Source organism: Pavona decussata, unplaced genomic scaffold (assembly GCF_977016875.1).
Source record: "Pavona decussata unplaced genomic scaffold, jaPavDecu1.1 SCAFFOLD_155, whole genome shotgun sequence".
NCBI classification, from domain to species: domain Eukaryota; kingdom Metazoa; phylum Cnidaria; class Anthozoa; order Scleractinia; family Agariciidae; genus Pavona; species Pavona decussata.
Window position 1 is genome coordinate 1,713,388 of NW_028145567.1, and position 21,331 is coordinate 1,734,718.

The 21,331-nt window shown below is 39.2% G+C and overlaps 1 protein-coding gene across 1 annotated transcript; it reads left to right on the top strand.

Annotated features, from left to right (window-relative positions):
* Nucleotides 1-200: 200 nt before the first annotated feature.
* LOC146465794 (synaptic vesicular amine transporter-like) lies at nucleotides 201-19,938 on the top strand. The gene is made up of 19 exons (XM_085128012.1): nucleotides 201-539; nucleotides 1,977-2,140; nucleotides 4,155-4,192; nucleotides 4,313-4,371; nucleotides 5,706-5,789; nucleotides 6,724-6,816; nucleotides 7,254-7,343; nucleotides 8,140-8,180; nucleotides 8,963-9,020; nucleotides 11,985-12,080; nucleotides 12,717-12,795; nucleotides 12,896-12,947; nucleotides 13,924-13,987; nucleotides 16,871-16,922; nucleotides 17,719-17,786; nucleotides 18,267-18,312; nucleotides 18,429-18,535; nucleotides 19,457-19,542; nucleotides 19,659-19,938. The coding sequence occupies exons 1-18, from the start codon at nucleotides 371-373 to the stop codon at nucleotides 19,495-19,497; spliced, it is 1,401 nt and encodes a 466-aa protein (XP_084984138.1). The 5' UTR covers nucleotides 201-370; the 3' UTR covers nucleotides 19,498-19,542; nucleotides 19,659-19,938.
* Nucleotides 19,939-21,331: the final 1,393 nt, after the last annotated feature.

Below are 21,331 nucleotides of genomic sequence, written 5' to 3' on the forward strand. Positions count from 1 at the left end.
CAAAATGAATAACAAGTTATTTGATGGTACCCCTTTTACATTGATTATCTAAAATACAACAATAGCCAAAAAAAAAAAAACTTGAAAGAAACCCCGGCACTGGAGAAAAATTTTATTCACCACGCTAAGCTCATGCCCAGTCTACAGGTCTGCGGATGGATACATTAAGTGTACGCACTTCATGTATGGTAAAACTAAGAGAGTAGGAAAATTACACCACCTTGTGCAACTGTCCGGATTGGAAAAGAGGACTCTAGCCTATGCAATGAATTCTCTCAGTTTATACAGCCAGTCAGCTGTTGAAGTACCAAAGTACTTTCCACATTACACATTTTTTTGATTACATATAAAGTCATTTTTGCAAGGCAATATGACGGAAAGCGAAGAGGAGCAGCAACCGGCAAACGCCATAAGCCCCAGCATCCCTGCCAGCATGGACGATTCATCTGTTTATGCACAAAGACAGATTTCAAAGCGATTTATTCTGTTGATAACATGTTTATGCGCTCTATGTGACTGCCTTCTACTCTCCGTTATCGGTAAGAAAACTTATTTTGCTAGATGCACCTTATCAAGGGGGGACCTTTCATACAAAAGCAACAGGCGTGTCTCAATTCACGAACGACGCCTCAAAACAATAGGTTTAATGAGCAAAAGCAATCAATCTGCATGTGCGTTTTAAATTTTGGTACATTTCTTTACCATCCTCTGCAAAACAGCAACGTGAAATGACCAAATTCAAGGTTTCATGTAGAGCGTGATCAAACGCGGTGAATAGTTTCATTCTCTTTCCTTGCACACCGCTCCTACAATTTGGTTCCTGGGTTGTTCGCCGTTTCTGTGAAAGTTGAACGAGTGGAGATAATCGCGAAGTAGCACAAATTAAACAAATTTATATTTTCAAGTGAAGTTTTCGTTGGGGTTGCCGTCGTCGCTGCTTAAGTTCCCTAATTTCACCCCTTAGAGGTGCCATCACAGGGGTTTCAATAAGTTTTCTTTCTTTCTTTTTTTTTTTCAACCAGCGAGGTACCTGTGTGAACTTTTGACCCTTTCCAGAACAGGGTCTGGGGGGCATGTTCCCCAGAAAATTTTGAAATCTAGAAGCTCAGAAATTTCATTATCAGCATAATCTGTTCTCAATTTTCAGTGATGGTGATCAATTTGTTAACAACAGCACCTGGGGTTACATGGCTGCCTATTTGGCTAGCAGCTGCTGCCTGGCTAACAAAGTATTTACACCCCTGGGTACCAAATCAGTTGACTGGCAAAAACACTTCCTGTGATATTTTGTCTCAATACCCAATAACGCCATTACTCAAACAGTGCACCCTAAAGCGGGCGACACAGTTGGCGATTTTATATGCCGATTAGCAAAAATTGTCAGGTGTGGCCGGTGGCACGATATGCGATTTTCATGGCGATAAAATCGCCGATCTCTGGCATGTCAGATAATTATTGGCAATTAAATTTGCCGGCATTCGCCAAGTGTGCCCGTTCCCGTGATTTTATATGGCCATTACTGCCAATCGCCGGTAAAGTCAACCCATCAGGTTGGGTAATTTTATCACATGAATTTTCAAAATTGCCACATCGCGGCAATCGGCGAAAAAAATCACCAAGTGTGTCCGCATCTATCGGTGGCAAAAATCGGTTGCGATTTTCAATGACAATCAAATTCGCCGCGATCGGCGTATAAAATTGCCAGGTGTGACACCGCCTTAAGTGGTTCCAATCTACAATACCCCCTCCCCCCAACTACTTTAATGGCTTAGCTCCCACACATCTCCAGTAGCTCCAGTAGTCTTTGAGCATTCAAACTAGTATTTATTGGAGTACATTTAGGTTCAATTCCTGTTTGAAGAACTCAGATTTTCTTTTTCTGAGTTTGCCTGTATCACTGACTGCAAAAACAATACATCTACTTGATCACTGTTTTACAGTAATATTAAAATTATTCTATTTGATTTTAATTATAGTACCCATCATACCAGTGTATTTGAATATTGACAAACCAACTAGTGGATCACAGCTTTCGGACAATTCAACAAAGAACAACACATCCATAAATAGCTCCTCAACAGTGGATTCATCTATGGACTTTAAGATTGGAGCATTGTTTGCCTCAAAGGCTTTTGTTCAGGTGATTTAATTTTCATACAATATTTAAAAACCGTTTGAGGCAGAAGGAATTTGAGAAAGCTTATTACACGTCATCGGATGGACGCATGGCCATGCGTATGTTGAGAAATTTACCATGATGACGCCAATAGGAATTAGATTAGGATGCACGCACGCTATGTTATAAAAATAATTATTTTATGCAAGGGAAATGGGTTTCAGGTAAGGGTGAGGGGTTAAGATACTTAGATACTGTTATACCTCCCAACTCAAATAAGTTTTCTGATAGAAGGAGAATGTGTCACGTGCCATGGGTACTCACTAACTCCCCAGGGAAACAACAACTTGAACTTTCGACTTGCCTTGATCAGGTTGTGCACCTTGAAATGGCAGCAAATTTGCGTGCCAGCCCTCATCAAGAAAATAATTTTTTTGTAGTCATGGCACTATTTTTGAGTTGGGAGGTATAACAAAACACTTAATGACTGGCCCCATGGGAAGTAGTGAGTTTTGTTTCCCCTCAACCCAACATTGAGAGTCTTGGGGAAACAAAACTCACTGTTTCCCTTGGGACCAGTCATTAAGTGCTTAGTATTTAGATTCAATATTATTGACACCTGGAGCATTAACCATATTTTTCCAAAATTGTATTTATATAAAACCCTGGGCTTATGAGAAAATATATTGTTTTCTGATCCTCTCATTTGAAGTTTAGAAAACAAAATTAGCTTTCAGGATCCAAAAGTAAATTTAAGCAAACAAGCTTATGACTCCTTTCCGGAATCTTTGTCAAATAGTGAGATGTTTTTAGTTTTTGTCAGGTGACTTGAGATGTCGCATCTTGACAAAGATTCCATGAAAGAGTCAAAAGTTTGTATGCTTAAATTAATTTTTGGATCCTGAAAGCTTTTTTTTTGTTGTTGTTTCCCTGGGCTTATTGTTCGTAGACTGTTCACAGTCCCCCTATTTTCCCATGGGATTCTCGAGACTGGTACGCCTCGACGGAGCTGCAACCATCTTAGTTTGTAAAAGCAAGCGCGATCTAGGGAGAGTGTCTAGACTACCGAGGGGAGCGGGAGTGGGGAGGTGATGGGAAAACCAAAATTTCACCATCTTTTGCAACTGAGCCCATCCAAGTTGAAAAAGAGGACCCTATGCACTGAATTCTCTCAGTTTCTACAGGCAGTCAGCTGTTAAAGTACCAAAGTACTTTCCACATTACACATATTTTTTCGCTTCCTCTCCCCCCACTCAACTAACCCCTAATAACACCCCGACCACTAGTCCATGGGCTTTTATTTTAAGGACGGTGCCTACTAATACCGAAGTATTTTTGTGCGGTTTATGACTACGCGGGAAAAGTAGATCTTAGCAAGGCCTATTGAAATCCAAAAAGAAAATAAGCGGTGACCACGCATTTTTCAGAGATAATTAAGCAATGATATCTCTAAAAAGCGCCAAAATATAAAGCAATGCACGAGATTTTTTCCTAAGTTGAAGTTTAATTATCTCTGAAAAATGCATGGTTACCCCCAATTTTCTTTTGAGATTCCAAAACCATTTGCTAAGTTCTGCTTTCTCCGTATAGTTTTAAACCGCGCCAGAATATCCCGGGATACCACCACCTATAGGAAACCCAAGTATCTCGCGATGCGCAGAACGTATGCGCAGTAACAATAGTAGGCACCGTCCTTAAAGGGTTTATCACATCTAAGGATTTTTTGTATCTCATATTTGGGGGCCAACAACTCGTCGTGGTTGCTTACGAGAGGTGCCAACTGAAGTGATTTGACTGAGAAAATTTTGGCCATAAATCAAAGGCTTTTAAATGCAAACGAAGCGCAAAGCAGCAGATAAATCATTGGATCAATGTTTCCTGAAGGAATTCAAGGCCAATCTGCACATGCGAAAACTGTGAATCTGAGCTAAAACAGCAAAAAGCGATCTGAGAAGTCATTTGGGTCTGACAGTTAGTATGCTGTCAGCCCTTCAATTGGTGAATGGTTTTCTAAAGGATCTTTTTTTTAATCTTGCAGATTGTGGTGAATCCATTTGCAGGTTATTTAACAGAAAGGTAAACAAAAGCTCATAATCTGACTCTCTCATGCCCTTCTAAAAACAAATGATTATGTTTAGTTTTTTCCTTCTGTTAATATTATTTTATTCCTTAGTTGTATGACTGTTGTTTTTGCAGAGTTGGCTACAGCATTCCATTGTACAGTGGTTTCTGTGTCTTGTTTGTCTCAACTCTTGGTAATTATTAGTAAGATATTTTTTTTATCTTGAGTTTAACCCTTTAAGCTCTAACAGTGATCAGCATCAAATTTCTCCTTGTAAATTTTATCAATGCTTATTCAACCCCTGAGGTCATGAGAATTTAAAGATATGATCACCCATTGTGAATTTTCTTGATATTTTAATAACTTCCCCAGAGTACATCTATAAGAAAAGTATGGGGACAAGATAGGAAAATTATTTTGTTCTTTGATGTTAGAGGTTAAAGGATTCAGGGTGGAAGTAATAGTCAATCATCAGAAAATAAATTATTCCATGAATGTTTCATGAAATTTCTGAAATGCACAGATTAAGAAGGTTATACTGCATATGACATTAATTATTTAAAAACCTACTCACTAAGCTGATAATGTATCTAAGTTATCTAATAGAATTTTCTATTGTTTTCAGGACTCAAATTTGCAACTTCTACATTCATGTTATTCACCATCCGGAGGTCCGTATAATTTGGGAAAAACTGTACCCAAGGTCTCGAGTATGGCCATTTACTTAAGACAGAGGGGACATTTTTTCCCAGTACAGACCGACCTAGGCCAGTGAATAATGTGGTTTTTTTTCCCACAAGAAACAAGGCCCAGATCTTGCAACAAATCAGGCCTGGTTTCGCGGGCAGCAAGGGAGAAAAATTCGGCCCCCTACCGGAACCAATCAGAAAGTATGATTTACAGGAGTTCACCCTCTCACACACTTAAAAAAAAATGAAACTATTTGTTCAAAATGTTTGTTTTTTAAGTGTTTTATTGGCCAACTAAACATTCAGTAATAAGGTTTTGTGGGATGAAGAACCAAATAAATCTGTCATCATGGAACCAAAATATAATTAGTGCATAGGACACCCTAAGCTGTAGGCTGCAAAGAGTCCCAATCAAATCTCAGAAACTGTTTGAAGCATTCCTCTATGAAGTACACCTCTACTTATTTTTCTAGTACGTACTGCATTTTATGTAATTTGAATAATGAAATGTGAAAATGAAACTTGATGTGAATGTTTCAACTTCATTAACCTGTCTGTTGCATCTAGTAGTACGTGGTTTGTCATGGGCTCATTATTCCAGTAAGTCCATGATCAGGTTTTTTCTTTGGATCATGTTTATGACATGAATAACTACGTCTTTCTTAAATCATGTCATAATCATGATCATTATATTTTAATAACTCCATTCGTAAACAGATGGCTTCACTGGTCAGTTCCGTTGTGGTAAATCAGAATGTTACTTGACTGATGGTATTGATGCACTCGTTTTGTACAAAAATCTAATTTGTTTAATTTGTTCAATTATTTTTTCTTTCAGCATATGCCTTTGCGGATAGTTATGGACTTCTGTTCTCAGCTCGGGCAATTCAGGGACTGGGCTCATCTTTTATTCTTATTTCCAGTAAGCATGTAGACTTAGCGAACTATATAGATATCTCCTTAATTTTCTTGCAATTTTGTGTTCAAAAGAACTGACCCATTTAATCATCTGACATTTATCTGGGAATTTGGGAACCTTAAGACAAACTGTCAAACAGGAAACTGTGGTATGATTGACCCAAGATGGTTTCAAGAACTTTTGAATTACACTGACAGAATCAGAGGTAACCAATTTGGTTGAAAGTAATTAACTTTTGTTGCCTGAAACATTTTTTGGAGTAGGATGTTCAAAATCAAGACAAAATAGTGGGCTAGATTGTTGAGTTCAAATATGTTATTGCAATAAAATTTCAAGCCCCCCCCCCCCTCCCCCCTCCCACTTCCGCTGACTCTTTTGGTCTCAGACCCCCTGCTACTCTGGAAATTCCAATAAGTTCACTTTATACATTCATTTAAACACTTTGGGCCAGTTATTAATAAATAAGTTATAACACAGTTTAGATGGTGTTTAAAACAAAACCATGTACTAGGCCATTTTCAATTTTGCCAACAGTCATGTCTAAACATTGTCTGCTGCTGGCGATAACAAGAAGGCCTGCATCGTAGACTAGAAAACTGTTTACACTGTATCTACTTAAAGTAAACTCCTTCTAAACAGATTTGGAGGCCCACTGATTGTCTTAAGCTGCAGCCTAAGTTAGACTCTGTTTAAATAATTGGCCCTTTGGCTTTTGAGGTGGGTGGCTTCAACAGTTTTCTGGTGCCTGATTAACTCTTTTTTGCCTTGTCAGAAAACTGTCAGCATGGTGGTGATGGTGGTAATCCTTCCCTCTGTATTTGTAGTAAACAGCATCCTTCCCCCACTCACGCATCCCAATTTTTAGTCCCATTCCGCGTCGCAGAACATCTAAATTTTTCGGATCCCCTTGTAAGTATTTTCCATTTACTATTGACAGGTTTAGCCATGCTAGCAGCTGCTTATCCTGATGATGATGACCGTGGTACAGCTATAGGAATAGCTATGGGAACTACAGCTCTTGGAGTCCTAGGTAATACTTAGAATCTTTTAGCTTATTCTTATAGGTCAGCTACTTTGAACCACCATCAAATTTGAGATATCTGCCAAAAATGTGCTTTCAGTGGTGCATTTTTTTAATTCATCCCTTTTTGCTATAAAATTTAAAGTTGCACTGCTCAGCCCCAAAATTATGTTATCTTTTGTGAGATAGGAAAACCACTATTCGCTGGAGAATAGTGGACTATGTTAGCTTGACAGGTGGGAGCTGTTGTCTTGGATGTATGAAACACTCTTTGAAACGAACATCTCTGGGCACTTCAGTTCCCAATAATTGGGAACTGAAGTGCCCAGAGATGTCTTGATCAGTTGCAATAAAAAGATATTTTTTATTGTTACTGATCAAGAGGAATTTTAACAGCAGTCAGAGAGGAGAATACACATTTTGATCTTGTTCTTGGTTCTTTTTAGCTGGACCCCCGTTTGGAGGATTGTTTTACAGTCTTGCTGGAAAAGGACTCCCATTCTTCATACTGGCTGGCCTTATCTTCATCACCTTTGGTTTGCTTGTTTTTTTCACTGTTTTTGTTGTAAACAAGAGATTTTTTTTGTTTCAATTCTTCTTGTTCTTCTGGTATCATAGGAAAATTTTGTTATCAATTTTCCTGCTCTGTGTTTGAGGCATTTATTTCACCTCCAGTGGGATACAAGGAGGTTGCTAAAAGTCGAAAATGTACTTACCAGAAAAACCGGAAATTTTGAAGGGGAGGGGGGTTCACAATTATGGAATTCTGAGGGCATGGGGGGATGACGCATTTTGGAATTTCCGAAGGCAAGGGGGGGGGGGGGTTAAAACATGGAGGCCGTCCGTTGTTGGGTATGGATATTTTCTGGAATTGCCCAATACTGCATTGATATCACAGCCCTATCCCACTACTGTCCTAGTCTCCCTTCTTGCACAGTATTGAATATACCAAATGGAAGTGGAAAATTTGATACAAACAAATTTGTTAGATTTTCAGACAAGAACAACATGAAGATTTGATCAAGCAAATAAAACATTTCTATCATACACACTTTAATCATTCTGCATTAGAGTTAAATTCCTCTACTACACTTGTTGTAAACAGGTGTTTCATTTATCACAAAAGATTTTAATAAGTTCTTGGTCAAACACCGTAGACTGAGTTTGTCGTAAATGACCTTCTCTAACAAATAACCTTAGGTTTATAATGGCCACCATTGCTGGTCTCCTAGTCCACCTGTCTTGTTTGGAAGAGCTCTGTTGAAGTTGCATAACATTTTTTTTTTAAAATTTGTTATTTTTTTTTTATTTTATTTTATCATTGTTTAATAGTGTTGGTGATAGTTGCAAAGAAACCAATCATGCCAAGAAATGTAAGTGTTAATACTTCACCTAAGAAGAGAATCTAGAGTAGCTGGTTTGTTAAGATCTTATTAAGCCAACTGTTTATGTGTAGTTAAGGACGGTTCCTCCTTTTGCTACTGTATATATGTTCTACACATCTCGGGGTGGTCCAAGAAACTCAGGTTTCTTAATGGTGGTGACAGCTAAAACAAACTTAAGATATTTTGCATGCATTTAACTACGCTGGAATTAAACCCAATGTTGGCAAGGGATATTGGAATCCAAAAAGAAAAATGGGGTAACCATGCATTCTTCAGAGATAATTAACCTTCAATTTGTGAAAAATTACATACACAGTTTTGTATTTTTAAAATGCTTTAATTTTAGAATAATAAATTGTTGTCTTTTTGGATTCCAATAGCCCTTGCTTAGATCTACTTTTCCCACATGGTCAGAAATTGGACAAAAATATCTCAGTCTGTATTAGGAGGAACCATGCTTAAAGAGGAATTTACTGTAAGTCAGTGGGTTATCTGAACTGTCTAGCAATCAGCTGGAGTGGTTGTTGGTATATGCGCAGGCTACACTCTTTGCCTTATTCCAGGGTTCTACAGTGTGGAAAGCATTTTGTAGTCCTCTCAGCTTGGGTGGTCCAGTTCATTTTGGTCTGGACATTTCCCTGACATTTCATTTATTACTAGGCTACAGTCTTGGTAACCTGTTTGATCTATGATTTTAACTGTTAATCATTATTTTAACAGTACATAATTTCTATAATAATGACATTAAAATATTGTTTGACACCTTTCAGACTGTAAAGCCAACACTGAAGGACTTGCTGTCAGACCCTTACATTCTCATTGCTAGTGGTAAGCTTGTTCTGAAGACAGTCTCCCAAGTTACATGTTCTCCAGTTGTTTAATTTCTTGGTTTGTTGGGATAGCCCTCATCTCATTCCCCCTCCCTCCCCTCTCCGCTCTTCCTCTCAAACTGGCCCCCTCTACTAGAAGTGGTTAATGGTCATTCAAAAATAAAAATTTTTCAAAACTTCATTCCAAGTTCAACTCTTGTTTTTGAGTGATTACATCCCAGAGTGGCAACCTTTTCACACAGCCATCTTGGAGTCTTGTTGTCTTTTCACAACGCCATCTCAGTGTCTCCACTGTTCTTTAAGCGAAGTCTTGATACTAAATAGTCATTTCTCTGGTTTGCATTTCTTAAAACTGTTAAGTCTCAGTCTCACAAGGAAAAATGCTAGTTATTTGCATTCCGTTGATCTTTTCTATTGTTTTCCAGATGCTATTTTTCTTCTAGATACAGTCTGTAACAAGAACGTAGGGCTTTTTTTTTTTTTTTTTTTTTTTTTTTTTATTCATAGCAACGACACATACAAACAATACTACGTTACATGACTATTTGAGTTACACTACTATTACTACATTACATTACATTGCTTGACCTACTTACAGAAATTGTACTTACATTGCTTGTATTCTTTTTAACTAATTACGAAATAAATACACGTGCTACGTCATCCTGCATACGATGCTAACACAACACACGCACACATACACACACACGCACCCCACCCACACATACAAGAGATAATAAAAGATTCCCCTTACTCAACTTTCATACTTAAAGTGCTTCACGCATCGTAGTTGCTGAGAGTGGTCCACTTAGCTCTATATTTTTCGTAATTGGAATTTCTAATGGCTATTTGTCTTTCACATTTGATCTTGCTGTCTAGTAAGGCAAGAAAGACCTTTAAATTTGGAGTCTCAGACTGGTTTCTTGCAAGAAAAACATGATATTTAGCAATAAGAAGATAATGGTTTAACGCGTAGAAGGTGGTCGTTTCAGGTTTGTAACCGTACAGGATTTCAATTTTTAGGGATTGCCGCAAGAACACCAGCATAATCGAGAAAAGTAGAGCGAACGCTATATTTGCATTTGAAGTTTTCGAACGAAAGGAACTGGCCATGGATGTTTAGGAGGTCGCTTATTTTCAAAATGCCTTTATTAGCCCATGATCTATAATAAAACGATTTTCCGTTTATCTTTATAAACCGATTGTTCCAAATGATTTCTTGTTTGTATTCATTTGCGTTACGTGGATCTTTGGAATTGAGCTCTTGCCATACAGCTAAAACGTCTTTATAAAAAACAGAGAGATTTTTGAGGTCGAGTAATTTAAGATCGTAGTTACATTGAAATAAGAGAGTTCCACCGACCTTACCTAAAAGCGAATCAAGGAGGGCACACCAATGGCGGTCATTTGCTAGACAGTAACGATTAACCCACGAAGTCTTGAGCGATTTAACAACGTCAGCAAAATTGAGCATATTAAGACCGCCGTGGCTTATTGGGCCGGTCAGAGTTTTTCTTTTGACTTTATCTGGCTTAAATCTCCAAATAAAAGAGAAGATATTGTTGTTGACTTCTTTTATAAATTCTTTGGGAACATTTAATACGGAACAACTATAAACAAGTTTGGCGAGAGCTAAGTTTTTGACGATGGCAATTCTGCCTAAGATCGTTAAATGTCTACTTGACCAAGTATTTAGAACTTTTTTGAGTTTGGCAAGCCTCTCGTCGAAATTGATTTTATTCCCAACCTGAACATGATAAGGAAAAGCGATTCCAAGCGCAATGACGTAATGCTTCGGCCATGAAATGCCAAAAGGTTCTTCTTTGCCTAATCGGCTTTTCAAAAGACCAAGCCAAAGACCCTCGGTTTTAGACTTATTGATTTTCAAGCCGGAAAGGTCACCGAACTGATCGAGAAGAGTTAGTAGGGACACCGCGGATGAATCGTCGCGAATGAAAGCGGTGGTGTCGTCAGCGTACATACTGAGTTTAGTGATCTTATTTCCGTTTTCAAGTCCTTTGATTGATTCATCGATTCTTATTTGGTGGGCGAGTGGCTCCACAGCTAGAACAAAGAGTAAACCTGAAAGAGGACAACCCTGTCTAACACCCCTTTGGAGAGAAAAAAATTCCGACGAGTAGCCATTATTTACAACACAGCTAGAAATGTTGGTGTAAAACGTTTTGATCCAGTTGAGGAAACTTGGACCGAAATTCATAGTGTTAAGCACTTTAAAGAGAAAGTCCCATTCTAAAGAATCAAAGGCCTTTTCAAAGTCAAGGAAAAGTATCATTCCGTCACAAGAACGTAGGGCTGGATGCTCTATGTCTCTTCCCTATATCCACAACTGTACTTCTCCAATTGCAGTGTCATTCACAGTGATTGGCTTATCAGTGTTAATGTCTTAAAGGGGCGGTGTCACTGATTTTTAGTGTGCCTTTGAATAGCGAACAAACATATTTGTATGGATGGAAATGTAAAAATAAAGGTTCAATATCGTTAACAATTAGGCTATAAGTATTGATAAGCTAGTATTTGTTATCTTTTGCTGCGGGTGGTGTGGATGGAAATGGATTAAAAATTGGCAAATTTTTTCAAGTTCTTCTTGTGTATTTTGGTGAAATTGCTAAAATTGAAGATTTAAGTTTGTTCTTCATTCGAGAAATCAATTAATATTTTTCGCCCTTTGTCTACGAACAATTTCATGTTAGAGAAAAGGTTCTATGTTAAATTTTTGAGTAGCTTTGATGAAAATACAGCGAAATATCTGCGACAGTGCCGCTTTAACAAACACCATGTTTCTTTTCCCAGTCTCTTGACCTCGATTTTCAGGTCTTGGTACTTTTTGGTCAATCTTTTCCAATTCCTTCTGTTTTATTAATCCCGTGGTATCATCATCATCATCATCATCATTGTTATTGTTGTGTTAAAGATAACATTCCTTCCAACCACTGTTCTATAGGTGCCATCTGTTTTTGTAACATGGCATTTGCTCTGCTAGAGCCAACATTACCCATCTGGCTGCTAGACACTATGGACGCCAAGAAATGGCAGATAGGTATAAAATCCCACCAATTATTCTTCCCCATGATGAAATGAAATGAAAATGTACTGTTGCATAAAAGGGACAGTATCACGCTATTTTTAGTAACACATTGAAAATCGAAAAGACGCTATTCATTTGATAGCAGCCAAGATATAATGACCAAGATTTCATTAAAAGACTATCAGAATGCAAAGAAAGTATCCACGGATATTTTCGCTTTCAGATGACCAAAATAAAAATGGGTTCAAATTTGAAAACATCGGGCTGACGTTTTCAATTTTCGCTGTCGTAACGCACTAAAAATCGGTTGTACTATATTTTGGGTTCAACCTTTCATCTCAGTAGAATCACTATTCATATTTCTTTAAATTAAGGATTTAGAAATTAATTCACAGTGTTCCAAGTTTAAATTTAGTGAATTTTTGCCCCAAATCGTGATATCTCCCATGATACTGCCCCTTTTGTAGTTTTGGATCCTTCTTTAAAATGTCTGAATAATTGAGGGATGGTTGAATTGATTGATAGATGAGTGAGTGATTGATTGATTGATTGATTGATTGATTGATTGATTGATTGATTGATTGATGGATTGATTGATTGATTAAGTGACCAATTGGTTGATTGATTGATTGATTGATTGATTGGCAGGTGTCATTTTCCTGCCATGCACTGGAGCATACCTTGTAGCCGTTCCTCTTTTAGGAACAATTGGAAACAAGATAGGAAGGTCTGTAGCCACTGACAATGGACGTTTTTGAAACCGTTTTAAATTCTTTCTGACTGTTTTTCAAAACTTTTCCAATTCTGTCCTCATTGTCTTTCTCCAGGTGGCTTGCATCTTTAATTGGTCTTGTGTTGGTTGCAATTAGTCTATGCGTGGTAAGTATCTCTTTAAATGTTCCTTTTTGTTCTTGTTTTTCTGACTTTGTCCGTGTGTGTGTTCGAGTTCTGTTTGTTTATTCACTACCAAAGCAGTATATCACTCCTTTCATTTTGTTTTACGCAAAAGGTCTGTCAGGCTACAGCCATCCTTAAACACTTTCCATAGCATGAAGCAGCAAGTAGCGTTACTCCCTGCCTTAGATTAGGTGCCTGACATTCCATCACAGAATCACTTGTGTATCTGTTAATGTACCCTCCCTCCTTCCCTAAAGATGGTCCCATTTTCTTGTCGGTAAAGAAAGACAATGCGAAGAGAAGTTCAGGGTTGCCATGGTCGGGCCAAAGTGATGATTTTTTTCAAGGTCAGCTTAAACAACAAAAAGCTATCTGAAATGCGCTATAGGTTGGTTATGCCTCCAGCCCTTCAATTATTTCTGCTCTTTGAACAACAAGGCATCCCAGGGGGGTCACTCAGGTATAAAAGTGACGGGGGGGGTCCAACGGAGCCTAATAATTTGTGCCCAAAAAAATACATGGACCTTATATTGTGCACCCAAGAAAATACAAGACTGGAAATTTTAGACCCAAAAAACTACATGACTTTTATACCCTAAAAATGCTACCTTAAGAACAGAATACATACTGCCTTTCTGCCTTTCGGATCTTGCGGGAACTTTGGCTTGAATTGCATAATAACTATTAGCCTGGCAGAAATTCGAACCCCAAAAAATACGCGCAGATTTCTCAGACCCTCAGACAGGAGTTGAAAATTTTAGACCCAAAAAAATACGTCGGACCCCCCCCCCCCCCCCCCTCTCCTCTGTCACGTTTATACCCGAGTATCCCCCCTGGGCAAAGCATAGGTCCTGTTTGTAAGGAAGAGAAACCCTCCAAATAGGTTTACCTAATCCTTGCCAGAAAACACTTTCAGTTGTTTCTTGAACATAATTTTTTGCACTTTGCTGTTCCACAGGTTCCTGTTGCTAAAACTCTCCCGGTCCTTATAGCCCCACTGTTTGCTCTTGGATTTTCCGTAGGTGGGTCAAACTGAAATATGATTTGTTGCACTATAGAGCGGTTTCCAACTGAGTGTCGTAAAACCAAAACCAAGGTAATTACTCTGGCCAATCGCAACAGATGTAAACAACACAACGAGCCAATCAGAATTCGAAGCAAATACATGTAACTGGTGCCAAGCGCGGGAAGACGCGTGCGGCCAAGACACGCTTGGTTTTGGTTTTGCTTCTCATTGGTTGAGAAAGTGGCGCGAGTTTTGTTAACCAATCACAGAACTTAGTAATGCAAAACCAAAGCAAACGCGAAAGTACTTTCGACAGTCAATTGAAAAGCGCTCCATCCTTTCTTTAAAGCGTTTTTAGGCCCAGTTTAGACTTCGCTTCCCTCACTCAGTCGCTTTGAAATCAGGTAAAAAGTCAAGAAACCGCACAGGCAACAAGTGATACACTTTGCTTTGAGAAGTAAAAGGCCAAAAGCCGAACAGAGAAGAGATTTGATTATTAGAGAGATTTATAATAATTATTAAGCTTACGTTTACAGCAAACGGCAGGAAAGGCCACACGACCAAGTTTATCCTACATTTATCATTGCTCGCTGCTTTCAGTTTCTCAGTAAAATTGAGTAGTTTTGCGTTAGCATGAAAGGCCAGAATCGTTTTACATCATTCTCGTCTATGCATTCATTTTTTCAAGAAAACGCGGTAAACGCGAATCTCACTTTTGCCGTTTGCCGTAAACTAGATTCTAAATTCCTGGGAGAGAGAGGGAGAAGCAGGGAAGGGTACTCCCAGTTATAATTTTTTTTTTTTTTTTTTTTAATACGGGGAGGCTCCCGCCCAAAGGGGTGCATTTTACACTCTCAAAATATGCGTGTCTACGCCCAAGTTGTGCTTCCCTCACGTGACGCAGTCGCGTTGAAATCAGTCCAAAACCCATACAGACAGCAAGTGATACACTTTGCTTTGTGAAGTGAATGGAGAGAAACTTTCTGTAACTTTCAGGGGGAGGGGGGCGATGGTACTCCATATAATTGCCTGTTTGAAAGGGGTGCCTTTTACACCCTCTAATATTCGAAAGGATAGCAAAATATAAAATTTGAGTGTTTTAAGGGGCGCAGAATTAGACTGTGAACCGAAAAGGTAGTAATTTAGAAAGGTTAGCAAAAACAGAGCAGTAACTAGTTCCTGTTGAAATTACTCCTAGAATAAGCCTTGATTTCATATTCTAACCACATTCCTATCTAGGACTGAAGTCTAATCCCAACACTAAACGAAAGCGACACAACTTAGCGACCCATGACTAACATGTAAAATACGGGGTCTCAAGTGCTTTTACTCTCTGGAGGTATAAATGGAAGTCGAAAACAATATAACGATAAGTACTTATTACAAATATGTACAACCAAAACCAAAACACGCCCAAGCAAAACTAAAACTGATATATATATATAGCACTGATACTTGCGATTGTCGTGCTTGGCTAAGCGTGGAAAATAACTTTGCGGCTCAGAAATGATCACCCTTGAAGCAACATTTCCCTCTTAATTAAGGCAATCGCAGCTTTCCTAATGGATTTTGTCGGCTCTCAAGCACCTACTGTGATATTTGCACGTGTTCAGTAGAGCATAATCAGATTACATATCGTGTAGTGGTGGTTAATGGGGGTTAAAAGCCCGCCCAAAACTGGTATGTCTTCTTGTGCACTGTAGCGTGATGTGGTCATTATTGTCACCAGCAATCAATCAAATTTGTAGTGAAATCGTTCAGGTACAAAAGGAAAAAAGAAACGCGCTGTTGTCGCTTAGCCTTCTTCGTTTGAAGTTTGAAATCAAGAAAAAATATGTAACTGGAAGGAGACATTTCTCTAATTTTCTTCTAGCCAGTGGTAAGTGCGTTTAGAAAGAGTTGCTTTTTGGGGGCGTGCAAGTTAGGCTCTTGTCTTCTTTGGCGTGTCCAAAAAGCGGGGAACGTTTCCCAAGAACAGCAAAACTTACGGAAATACTTTCTACGCGGGTAATTCTTCTCCCGTTTATGAGACATAAAATTAGAGAGATTTAGCTTCGCGTTTACGGCAAACGCCAAACGGGAAACGTCAAGCCGCTGTTTGTTCTAAAATTCATAAACTTGTGTTTCTCGTACTCACTTCTCTCTTTTTAGCGTTTGCTCGATAGCTGTCGTGGGTGGAGATAAGCTTAAACCATAAAAGCTTCATTGCCGTTTGCCCTAAACGCGATGCTAAATCTCTCTTTTGGCAAATTGAAACGCCAGTAAACTGATTAAACTGCTATTACCAACAAAATTATGTCTGATGTAGGTATTTTTCAGTCAGTGACTTCTCCCAACGCGAGTCGAACCTATGACCTTCCGATCAGTAGTGCAGATATTCTACTGACTAAGCTATAAGAGACCTCGTGGGAGTTAGACCATAAAACTAGGTTCATGTGAAACACAGTAGAGCTGGACCTTTCTATCTTCACTGGACCCTGATAACCTGCAGCTGCATTGTTTTTTTAGGGTTGGGTGCGTTGTTGTGTTATTCGTTCTTTTCAACCAACCATGTAGGACGCTGCAAACGGTGCAGGTCGCCCGCGAACTGCATACTGCTAGGATTTGAATGAGTCAGTGACACAGGCGTACTTTTTCCGAGTATTCCTCAGTCACTGAATGAAAAAATACCTCTATCATTTATCTACCAAGCCTAAAACATAACAAATTATGTGTGGTTTCAAACCATCACAATCGAGAACGCGAAGCTAGACCTCATCTTACGCGTGATATAGTGCCTTCAGACTTTGGCATCGCTTGTGTTTCCTATATAATCAGGGAAGTATGTGGCCCGTTCTCAGGTCCATGCTTATCGATAATTAACTGTGATAATCCGGTTCTCTTTGTGCTTGTTACCTAGGAATGGTAGATGCCTCCATGGCACCGGCCTTGGCCTATTTAGTGGACATCAGGTGAGGAATACCTTCCTCCTTGGAGTTTTTTCTAAGTGATCCTGTCCAGACTTGGAGCCTGGGGCGCTTTCCATTTTCGGTTTGTATCTCTGGAAATTTTCATTGTCGAATTGAAACGCTCTCTTCCATACAGGCAAATGGTCTCGTTTTCATTTAGAAACTTAATTGCGATCTCATTGCTAGATCAAAAAGTTTATGTGATGACGTACAAAGCCAACAAAAAAAAAACCAGAAGACCTGCACCTTTCAAAAGCACAATAATCGAAATGGCTTTTTTTTGCAAATGGAACGTGAATTCCGCCCGAATACAACCGGTTGAAAAGGAGAAAGCGGTGAGGCGTACCTCCCAAGTTGGTCCGTTTGTTCCGAAAAAATCCCGGTTTATCCGCGCGTCCCATTGGTATTTCAACAAATTGAACGGGAAATTTTTCCTAAATAGAAAGCTCGCGTTTGCTGCCGGAGACCACAGTATCCATGGCAGGCACAGATCAAATGAAATTTTGTTGGGCACTCGTTTCTCATACCAATAGGATTAAAGAAACTGTATATGTTTTGGTCATTTTCATCATTTTGAATACCATTAGAGGCTGATGAATAAAATTTGGGCATCTAGCAAATCGTGTGCAGACTTGCCTCAGGGTAGCCTGATTCTCAGACGGTCCAGGTCGCTCGCAGAGAGTGTGTAGCTGCTAGCGACCACAGAATCAGTGCTCAGGGGCAGTGCCTGGGTACCACCCTTGGAGGTCGATTTATCGCATGGGGTACAAAATAACTGTCCTTTTCTTCTCTTGTTTAGACACGCCTCCGTGTACGGCAGTGTGTTTGCAATTGAGGACTTCGCTGCTTCAGTTGGTTTCGCTTTTGGTAAGTGTCCTTATGAGACCTTATAAGTAGTTTGCTTTCCAGAAACTTTCCGCAACCCAGAGCGTTAGCTGAACGAGCTTGAATATATGATACATTGGCGTTTAAAGTTTGTGCACTTGGTAAAAAAAATGGATTTTTGAGCTATATTGTCGGAACCAAATGAGCACATGAAACCGGGTTTGCGTCATCATCACGTTTTTGACTTCTTTCATCTTTTGTCAACTATCATTTGGTGCGAAAAAAAATGCGATAGAGGTATTTTGTTTACTCAGCGACACAAGCGTATTTGGAAAAAGAAAATCCCAGTTCTTCCAACAGGACCATACCCTGTTGGGAGAACTCGGATTTTCTGTTTTCCGAGTACGCTTGAGGTACTGACTAAAACAATTACAACTATCATATCATTTTCTGGCTTCCTTTGGGTTTAAAGACATCTCTGTGTCATGACAAAAAGAGCAACGTCCTTTTCTTTTCTTTCAGGGCCACTTGTTGGAGGATTAATAATGGCTGAAGGGAGTTTTCCATGGTAAAAAATGGACGAGATTTCCTTCTTACACTTAACATGACAATGGCACAGCCAACTGTCTCTTCTCATCGTTATAGATGATTTTTATCAGTGATGGGTTTGTTTTTCTTTTTCAGGGTGTTGCGAGGGCTAGCGATTCTCAATCTACTATTTGCTCCACTGCTTTTGTTTCTGAGAAATCCTCCACCCAAACATCAAATTTTACAGAATGAGGATACTGAAGGTACACGAAATTTCATGTCACGTTTTTATTTTTCAATGGCACGGCCAACTATCTCTTCTCACACTGTTCGAAAAGAGTAGGGGACGTAGTCCCCGGTTTGGTGGTCTATCTCTATCTATGATTTCATCTGTCGTTCACATTCGTGCGTGGGTTGGGTGGGTGCGTGGGTTGGGTGGGTGGGTGGGTGAGATCAAAATAAGAACTGACAGCGGCTGCCAGCGGTACTTTTACATGCTGACGTCCGATCTTACCCCACAAAAGAATTGTAAACCGCCATGAGACTATGATATATGTACGGTATATAGGTGTATCAGACCATTTCCGCAGTTTTTTTCTAGAGCAGCTTTCCCCTGTGAAAAAATCCACTAAAACCAAAAAGAAAAAAAATTCAGATCCAGTCACGGTCACAAATACTGAAGCAAACGAAACAAATTGTTCAGTAATCTGTAGAAAGCTCGGGACAAACTCGTGGGAGGTACCGAGCGATTTCTCTTCTGATTGGTCTAGAAGACAGCAACTCTGCTGTGATTGGTCGTTTACATAAGTTACTCATTTGAACCAATCAAACAGCTATAAAACGGCCTGTGCCGGCTTAGAACTGTCGCGTTGAGTTCATCTTTCTCCGCACTCCCCTCGCTTTACGCGCGCGTCCTCCGCCCGCCGCTATTCTGGCGCCTTTCACGCAAACTTCATCTTTTCACTTTATAAATCCGAGAGTGATTTTATTTTACGTTTAGGTTTGTTTTCTTTGTAGTCCCGCCCAACTCTTTTGGGGAAATAAGAGAGAGGGGGATTTTGAATTTTTTTGCGATTTTGTTTGGAAAGCTTAGGAGTTATGTTCAGAATATTGATTTATTTAACGTGGGCTGTCAGACAAGTGTTGATACGAGAAACGCCCTCATGTTAGAAGATGTCTGTTAGTTTCAGTTGTTGATGACGAGAGAGAAACAACAGGAGTATGAAGGCAATAGAGTCGGGAATAGACAAGAAACAGATGACTTGAGCATGTAAGTTTTTTTTTCCTAATTTGTCGGTAAAAGAAGCCAAATGCGGCACACAGATTTGTAGTTTTCATCTTGAATGATTTACTTATTTTGTTCATTTATCTGTGCATTTATTTCAGAGTGTGATGAACTAGGCAAGGAGAATGACGAGGCCCCTTTGACATTATTAGCTATTATTCCATTGTCTCCAGTCGTAAAAAAAGTTCTTCCAAAAATAGTTACTTGCATTCGTGGGGTGGGGGAGGGAGCCCCTGTAATGGACTATCGGAGAGACCTTTTCACGTAGTTCTGTTATTGCGCAAATACTTGTAATATAAGCGCATGTCCCAATGCAAATTCTTATTGTACCTGAAGAAGGTTGGTTTGGCCAGCCGAAATATAGTACACTCTAAAACGTAATTCTACGTTATATCGGTCTCTGCTTCTCTTATCATTACTTTTTCCAGCCGCTGGAGGTATATTCATAACGAGCCATAGGTTCTTAGCAACGAAAATAAAACTTCGGCACCCCTTGGAGATACCAGGCAATTTGCCTGGTTTCTCCACGGGACGTCAAATAACTCGGAGCATTCCAATGTAATAGAATCCATTCTGGCATTTCTTCTGTCTCGCTTGCGGCGTTAATTTTAACGCGAAAGTGTTATAATCCTTGCGCCTAAAAGTTCTTTTTTGCAAGCTTTTAATTAAATTTCTTTCGAGATATGACGTGTCTGCAAACGGATCCCGCATGACATGTTTTACTACAGTCTGTTTCGGGGCACGCAACAGTTCAGTAGTGGAATCTTTTCGCAGAAATTCAGATTAATACGTAATGAAAAACGGAATCGTGACTTTAATCGCCCGCCACACAGGAATAGAAGGAGGCAAATATGTCGTTAACACTGGGAACCCTGACTAACTTGGAGATCCTTGGAGATACGGAAAATGTTTCAGCAAAGGAATGTAAATCGATCCGATTAGTTGGCTTATTCGTATGCACACTGCAAATTGTCGGCCTGAGCTTTCTTTTTTTTTTTTTACTGATATAGCGCGGGCTTAAGATCTGCTCGATTTATAAATTCTGCTGCTCTTTGACAGATTTCATATTTAGCAAGGTTTATACAAGCAGTTCCATTGCGATCAAGTTTTATCAATCGGGTCGATTTCGTCCACTTATTCACTTTCTTGATGTGATAAATCGTTATGTGTAAATCAACTCATGCTAAATCGGCCAAACAAAATTCGGCCCAATAAATCGGCACGCGTGCGTTAACCTTGGGCTCACACAAGTACTAGAAAAGGCTACCAAACAAAATAAGCTAAAATATACTAGTAAAAATAGAGCTGTAACAAGGATAAGACATATTGGATTAAGAAACGTTCTCTGGTTAAAAAGATTAAAAACATGAGCTTTCGGCTATCAAATAAATTGACTAGACGTTATACCCTCTAAGTTTTCTAATATCCCTTTCCTTAGCAGAAGTTTGGTTTTTTGTGGTAATCGTAAAAAATGTTGAGCCTCTTTCACGTCTTGTTTATCGTATTAATGTACGTGGTGGACCCAGACATTGAATTCGCGCCTGTTTGTATTCGAATTTTTATGCTTAAATAACAATGAAGCCACAACAGACCCTTTGAGCCATACGCATGCCGTTTCACAATCTTTGCATTTTTCTGAATTCTTAAGGTGTTCTTTGACATTTGTGAAGTGATGTCCACAAATGAACGCCAATGAGATGCATTAAATGTCTGACATCACAAGATGTCCCCTACCGTAAATTCTTACTAAAACGCAAATAATTCTGTCAAACAT

Excerpts from the sequence above, each read along its gene's own strand:
- LOC146465794 (XM_085128012.1), top strand. The coding sequence starts at position 371 with ATGACGGAAAGCGAAGAGGAGCAGCAACCGGCAAACGCCATAAGCCCC. Across the intron at positions 2,141-4,154 it reads CCTCAAAGGCTTTTGTTCAG|ATTGTGGTGAATCCATTTGC; the intron begins GTGATTTAATTT and ends TTAATCTTGCAG. Across the intron at positions 18,536-19,456 it reads ACAGAATGAGGATACTGAAG|TTTCAGTTGTTGATGACGAG; the intron begins GTACACGAAATT and ends GATGTCTGTTAG.